Source organism: Vespula pensylvanica, chromosome 8, assembly GCF_014466175.1.
Source record: "Vespula pensylvanica isolate Volc-1 chromosome 8, ASM1446617v1, whole genome shotgun sequence".
NCBI classification, from domain to species: Eukaryota; Metazoa; Arthropoda; class Insecta; order Hymenoptera; family Vespidae; genus Vespula; species Vespula pensylvanica.
This window is the reverse complement of record NC_057692.1, coordinates 4,077,437-4,085,504: the sequence shown is the minus strand read 5'-3', so window position 1 is coordinate 4,085,504 and position 8,068 is coordinate 4,077,437. Positions and strand designations below refer to the sequence as shown.

The following is an 8,068-nucleotide window of genomic DNA, read 5'->3' as shown; positions in this document are numbered from 1 at the left end:
ACGGTGGGAAGAGAAATGTTCCGATTGGTTCAACTAGAACGTTCGGGCGCGGCGCCATGTTGCGTAGAGTGGGGTGTGTTTGAACAAGACTCGGCGACTCAAGAGTAGCGGAGTACACTCGCTAACCGGCCTCCATCCACACGGCACACAGAGGTAGAATAGTGTAGAGGTGAGGTGGCTCCAAACAGGCCCCGTTCAAACAACCGAGCGCGCTTCTACGCGACAAACGGTGCTGGTGTCGCCGCCACCATCGTTGTCGTCGTCGTCGACGTCGTCGCCGTCGTGTCGTTGTCATTGTCGGTATCGTCGTTGTCGTTGTCGTTGTCGTTGTTGTCGTCGTCGGCGACGTCGTCGTCGTTGTTGTTGTCGTCGTCGTCGTTGTCGTCATCGTTCTCGTCGTTGTCATCGTTCTCGTCATTGTCGGCGACGTTCGCGAAAGTGCCGTGGCCTCTTCTCTAACTACGGTCATTGTGTAGTTTGTTGGGACAACAATTATACTCACCCAACATACCACCGAGGACAGGGCCGCGTGCGCGCGCGAACACAACTACGTGTCATCGAGTGTCCTTCGTGCCGGCCCGACGGACGTCGTGCATTGTTTCGCATAAGGAGAACGCAGTGCACGTATAGGGAATAAATATTATTCGTGAAGGTCGATCGTTAGTTTTTGGAATTTCTCACTGAAGCTAAGGTGAACTGTATGATAAGAGCCGTGTGAGGACACGAGGATAGGATCTCAGTGTTGCTAGGCAAATTTTGTGAATTGTTGTGTGTAATATTAAGGAATAAGGACAAAGAGAAAAAGATAGGGATAACGACAGAGATAGAGATAGAGAAAGGGAGAAAGAGAATCAATCGAAAAGAACAGAGTGAAGGTGTCGCGTGATCGAGATTCTTCGAGGAAGATCCTTCACCGTTACCGTGATTCAGTGAGACGTGAGGATTAAAGTGAAGGAAGTACGGGCGGATATAAGATTAAGGGGTCACCGGATTATCAGCAGTCGTGGTACCGTGGCTTTCATGATTCCCGCTTGACGTCCCGACAGCAGCCCACCCCGGCACCGGTGAGCTCTATGACCATGCTCCAGTCGCAAAAGCTGTACACCGAGGCTGGTAGTCTCGGTGGTGCCATGACCAGCGCCGCGATGTCCAGCATGGGCAGCATGGCACCCACGTACAGCTCGATAAATTCGATGGGCTGCGTGTCTATGGGGATGTCGATGGGCGTTGGAGTTGGGCCGAGTTGCAGTCCTCAAGGAGCCGGTGGATTCAATATGAGCACGATGAGCTCGGCAATGGGGATGGCTTCGATGGGTGGTGGTGGCATGGGTGGTTATGGAGGTACATCGATGGGCGGTGGTGGCGCCTGTATGAGCGCCGTGGGTTATGGCCCGCTAACGCCAGGCGGTGGTACCGCCGTAACCAGAGATCCTTTGTCGTTAACCGAACCAGACTCTCCAAATTCTGCCCTTCAACGTGCACGCACCGACAAATCTTATCGTCGAAGTTACACGCACGCAAAACCGCCTTACTCCTACATTAGTTTGATCACCATGGCGATACAAAACGCGCCGACCAAAATGCTTACACTCTCGGAGATTTACCAATTTATCATGGATCTATTCCCGTTTTATCGGCAGAACCAGCAACGATGGCAAAACTCAATAAGACATTCGCTAAGTTTCAACGATTGCTTCGTTAAAGTACCGCGAACACCCGACAAGCCGGGTAAAGGCTCCTTTTGGACGCTGCACCCGGAAAGCGGTAACATGTTCGAAAACGGTTGTTATTTGCGCCGTCAAAAGAGGTTCAAAGATGAAAAGAAGGAATTGACGAGGCAGAACAACAAACATCAACAGCACCAACAGCATCACTCGGGTGCTGCGGCCGCGGCTGCCGCCGCCGCCGCTGCTGCAGCCGCCGCCGCCGCTGGTCATAATAGTCCAAATTCTCACGATCTCGGTCACGGCGGTAAGAAGACACCCTCGTCCCTGCATCATGCTCCTCAGCAACAGGACGACAAAGACCTTCACTCTTTGGTCTCGACTCATCATCACCATCACTCGGCCGGACTTCATCAGCATCATGCTGCTCTGAAAAGTGATACCACCGATATCGGTGGATTGTTAGGACCAGATCTCGGTACGGCACACGACGAACTAACCGCCATGGTCAGTCGTACTCTTCATCCTCACTTGCTATCCGATCCGGCGGCTCTTCATCACGGCATGGCAGGGAGCCTAAAACAAGAGCCACCTTATACGGCTGCCAGTCATCCATTTAGCATCACCAGGTTATTACCAGGCGCAACGGCAGGTACATCGCCTGGTGCCCAGGATACGAAGCCGCCTGAGATGAAGATGTACGAACAGCTTCATCAGAGTTACGCGAATTTCGGCTCGCCTCATCACCCTCACGCACATTCCGCGCCGCCAAGTCATCATCATCACAACGGAATGCACGCTGGCTCGAATACCGCCGGAGGACCCATGCACAATATGAGCAATCACCATCATCAAGAATATTACCAGAGTCCTTTGTACCATCACGCGACCAGCGTGGCTACCAGCAGTGCGCCTCCTCCTCCGTCGGTCGCCACAGCGGCTCCAGGATTGTGACATCACGCTACTCACCCCTACGCCTTGGCCTGAGTCGCTGCCGTTGCGGCCTATGCCGCTTCCGCCGCTTCCGTTGCCGGTGTTACCGTCGCAAATTCGAATCATCATCCTACGACGACGATCGACGACGTTCTTCCTTCACCGCCACCGCCGCCGCCACCTCCACCACCGCCACCGCCGCCACCGCCACCGCCACCGCCGCCACCACCGCCTCCTCCACCACCATCTCAGTCGTCCGCGTCTTCCTCTTCGTCCTCCTCTTCCTCTTCGGCTTCTCTCGTTCAACATCAACATCATCATCAACAACATTATCAACAACAACAACAACATCAGCAACGCCGTCGACGTCGTTCCGACGAAACCTCTTCTTGGCAGGTCGTCGACGACGACGAGTACGACGAATACGAGGAAGACGAAGAGGACGACGAGGAGGAAAATATTGCATGAAAAGGAGACTCCGATTCCATCCAAGGTACGGTCAACCGGTATTCGCCTTTTCAACTGGCACGAACGAAGATCTCCGGACGTACATATGAACTCTGCTCGATTTAATAATCTCGAAACCCCTTTTCTATCGAAAATCAGTTCTTTTTTTCTCTTCTTCTTCTTTTTTTTTTTGAGTTTTTTCTTCTTTGTTTTTCGTTTTCTTTTCTTTTTTTTCTCGTTCGACGATGGGTAATGAGCTTGAAAAACATATCGTTCGGCTGAAATGTGTCGCGTAGATCACGTAGGGCCTCCTCCCTCCACCACTTCCTTTTATTCTTCTTTCTCCTTCATTATAATTTTCCCTGTCCTTGCGAAAAAGTGGACAAGCCGTGGACTATGAAATTGTCTCGAGAGCTTCCTTCCCGTTTCCACATTTTCTCACCGAAAACAGAAAGATGACTCGAAGCCGTCCTCGTTCGAGTCGCGACGCGTGGGGTGTGTGATTGTTGTTGGTGGTGGTAGTAGTGGTAGTGGTGGTGGTGCTGCTGCTGCTGCTGCTGCTGTTGTGGAATTTTAAAGGCATAATTAATTAACATGGGTGCGTACGTCTAATCGATAAATGTATACATTGCAAATTGCAATTAAATGACGAAAAAAAAAAAACGATGCGAAAGTGTCTCTCCGATATGCGACCGATTAGCTTCGAACATCGATATTCGATAGATTATCTATACATATATCTCTGTATTAGCCGCGCGTAAACGTGAAAACGTTATTTATGTTTTCACTCTTTGGATATTATTGCGAGGACAATATTTTCGATTCTATATTTACACGCGAGACGACGGCGAAATATGCTTTGACGCGAGCCTAATAATGAATTTTAGCGGTTAGTCGAACGAAGAGAAGAGTAATGATAATTTCAAACAAAAAAAAAAAAGGGAAAAAATAATAAAAAAGAGGCAAAAAGCGGAAGAAGGAACAAAAAATAAAATGAGAAAGAAGACGAAGCCGAAGTCGAAGTCGAAGATGAAGGCGAAGACGAAGACGAAGACGAAAGAGAAGAAAAAAAAGGAAAAGAAGAAAAACGTTGTTGCCACTGCGATTACATTTAACCAATATGCAGACGATGCTTTATAGTTTTTGCGATAGTTTTATTTCGCGCACAATCGTTCCTCGAGCCTCCGTCCACGATCCTGTACTTACTTACGTAGCATGGAGTGGTATACAACGATTCTCTGATAGGCGCTAGAATTAAATAAAAAATAAAAGAAAAAAAAAACAGAAAAAATAAATAAAAAAAGAAAAGAAAAGAAAAAAAAAAAGGAAAAAAAAAAGAAGCGTAGTATCGTAGTGTGCTTTACTTTACAAACGATCGAATTAATCGATCGCGATTCGTCTTCTTCGGCTCATTTGTGAGACTCCTGCTTCCTTTTAAAAATCGGATTAAATCTTTGACATAGTTTATTCTCTCTCTATTTACAATTAATTTATCTCGATTTTCAAATCACGATTTGTCGATGTGTCAACGTATGCGATAATGTAGAAATGCGCCACGTTGAGCATACGACACGTACACTTTATTGTTAGTAACAAATCTTTTCGTTGATGTAACGTTCGAACGAGATGCGATGTTCGAGAGTATCGATTTACGATTGCTATTATCAAGCGACAGCAGCAGGTCTTTCGAAATTATTTTGAAATCAGTCATTTTACATATACATGCATGGGTATATATACAATACACACATACATAAATACATACATACATATGTATTATCGTTTGTTGTGTAGAAAAGCACGCTCGCTTGTTTTCGGTCGTTGATCTCGATTTCGCGCGCATCATACTTATCGCCATCGGTCTCTAATACTACTACTACTACTGTTACTACTACTACTACTACTACTACTACTACTACTACTGCAACTATTACTACTACTACTACTACTACTACTACTACGCTACTACTACTACTTCTACTTCTATTTCTACTACTACTGCATATTTTCAATGTATCGTGGATGATCGTACGGTATACGTTAAATCAACGGTTATTGCTATCGCTACGAGCGATCATTAAATAGAAATCAATGGCGATAAGAAGAAAAAGAAGAAGAATAATTTCGCTCGGGTTCATTCGCACGAGGATGGATGCATCTTCGAAACGAGTCAACGTACATAAATAGCTGTCGTAGATATCTCTCGAAGAGGCATTATCGTCGTAAAGAAAATAATAGAAAAGAAATATAATGAAATGAAAAGAAATTAAAGGAAATTAAAAGAAAATAGAAGGAAAGAAAATGAACGCGAGACGATTTTAACGCGAGCAATGTTACACACCTACATATGTATGTATAACATTTTGGTGAGTTTATCGATCATTACATAATCGTTCGGCCGTCGTTCAGAAGCCGTTATCTTTTTAAGCGTGCTGGTAGACGTTATAAAACGTACACGTTGGTACAACGAGATCGTGAATATACGGTGTGTATCGTCCATACCAAATATATATTATAAATCAAAATCGGTCGGAGACACGAAGCAACGGTAAAATTAATTGATAGAAATAAAAAAAAAAAAAAAAAGAAAACGAAACGAAACAAAACGAAACGAAACTAAAAGGGAAAGAAAAGAAGAAGCGTATAATTATGATAGAATAGATCGGAGAGAATAGTTCGGGCTGCGGTGCTGTTAAATAATGACGAAGAAAAGTAGGGGGTTGGCGGTGATGCCGGCACAGAGCGACAAAAATGTGATAATCCGTGAAAATAAATATAAATTAGCGAACGTATACTCGCGATGGACGTACATGTAAGTACGTCCGCTTGTGCGTCATCACTCACGCGCACGTGTCCCAAAAATTTGAAAAAGATAAAAAAAGAAAAAAAGAAAAAAAGAAAAAGATAACCAACAAAATATAATAATAATATAAAACGTTCTTCGAATGTGACGGACGATTAATGACAATGTTTTCGCCCTTGAACGTTTCAAGAATTCTCTTGTGAAAGCGTCGCGCAGGATACGTTCAGTGTTTTTTTGTATGATACATGTAGATAGCCGACAACGTGTAACGCGTATAATGTACAATATTATATGTTACAGAGAGGTATATATAATTAAATGAATAAATATATAAATATATATATATATATAGATATAAAAAATAAATGGAATCTTTAATGATACACATTATGTTAGGTGTATACATATTATATATAAAAATGAAAGAGAGAGAGAGAGAGAGAGAGAGAGAAAGAGAGAGGGAGAGAATGAGAAAGAATGAAAGAGAAAATGAAAGAATGCATGAAAGAGTGAGAAAGAGAACGGTGTTCACAATGCACTGTAATCGCGTATTTCAAAAGTAGATACATACTGGATTTCATTCACCGCGCTATGTTTTCTTTCTTATCTTTGCTTACATTCGCACAGATCTGTTTGAAGAAAATTCCTAACGATCCTCCTTTGATCGTCGGAAATAATAAAAAGGACACTTTTGAAATACGCGCTTGGCACATATAAAAATCTGTACATAATAATGACTGGCGCATCGCAAGAGATCACACACATCTTTATTATTATTACTATTTTTATTATTATTATTATTATTATTACTATTATTATTGTAATTATTATTATTATTATTATTATCATTATTCTTATGATTGCCACAATAATTACTATTATTACTATTATTATAAGTATCATTGCAATTATATAATTTGATTCTTTTCGTTTGATATAATTTCGCGTCCTACTGTTTCGCATAATTATCATCATCATCAACGTCATAATCATCATCGTCATCATCACCATCATCATGTGTCGTCGTTATTAAATCCGAGAGAATTCGGCCGACGGAAGAATCAAGGACGAATCTTGTCGACAGATCTCGAGTGGAGGCATACGAAATTGAAAATCTCGAAAGAACGACGAAATCTCATACATTCCACTATGCTGTTTCACTTTTGCCTCCGCCTTCTTATCATCGCTTTAACGACATTTCTTCCATCGGCCGTAATTCGTGCCACTCGATAGATTCTTTCATCCCTTTCTTTTTTTTCTTTTGTCTCCTCTCATCCCTTTCGTCGTTTCTTTTTTTTTCTATCTTTTTTTCTTCTTTCATTCCTTTCGTAAGTACATCCACGATATTGCATTACAGTTTCACACATACGGCGAATTCCCCGTACGTCACGCAATCTTCGAACGTCGTTAGTCCGACAACGAGCGATAAGGGTGTCATTGATAAAAATGGCGAAGTGAGAAAAAGAAAGAAGGGAGGAAAGGAGAAAAAAAAAGAAAAAAGGGGAAAAAAAAGAAAAAGAAAGGAAAAAGTATAATATTATCGCGGTTAGAACGGAACGACGAGAATCGAGGATGTAAGTGTTTCAATAAAGCAACGTATTTCTATGAAATTTCATCTTTGTTAAAGAATTTTTACATGCGTATTACTTCCTTTCTCTTGTTAATATCCTTCATTTCCTAAGTCTTATACATTACGTACTTATATATCTTGATAGAGTACATATGGATTATGGAATACTTATTCCATATTGAAAAACGAATTTTCAGAGTTGTTTAATATAGAAAATATACCAATAATCGTTATCGCGTAAAGCATGCCGATAGTTTATGTAGATATTAGCAAGATTCTGAACTCTTAGAAAAGGGGTGTCCAACTTGTGGCCTGGTAGAGTCGAATTTTTTTTTGTTGATTTCAATCAATGATCTTTCAATGTGATGGTCTCGTGGACAAAAAAATATCGATAACGACGAAATTCTAATGAACGCGAATGAAGTATTAACGCGCGTTTAATACGATAGAAGCGACGCACGGCCACTTATAATGTTAAAGCATGCCGAATGTTTTCTCGCGAAGTCCGCGAAGAGAGATCAAATGTTTGATTAGTGACAGAAAAAAAAGGGAGAAAGAAAAGGAAGAAAAATAGAAAAGAAAATTTTTCACTTGTACCTATAAATTATACAATATTAATTTATTTTTCGTCTACACGGTCAGGAGAATTTT

The 8,068-nt window shown here is 42.4% G+C and overlaps 1 protein-coding gene across 1 annotated transcript; it reads left to right on the top strand.

Moving 5' to 3' along the window:
- Window positions 1-454: 454 nt before the first annotated feature.
- LOC122630977 (silk gland factor 1-like) lies at window positions 455-7,457 on the top strand. Its single transcript, XM_043816104.1, has one exon. The coding sequence runs from the start codon at window positions 1,074-1,076 to the stop codon at window positions 2,616-2,618; it is 1,545 nt and encodes a 514-aa protein (XP_043672039.1). The 5' UTR covers window positions 455-1,073; the 3' UTR covers window positions 2,619-7,457.
- The last annotated feature ends 611 nt before the right edge of the window (window positions 7,458-8,068 follow it).

Excerpts from the sequence above, each read along its gene's own strand:
- LOC122630977 (XM_043816104.1), top strand. The coding sequence starts at position 1,074 with ATGACCATGCTCCAGTCGCAAAAGCTGTACACCGAGGCTGGTAGTCTC.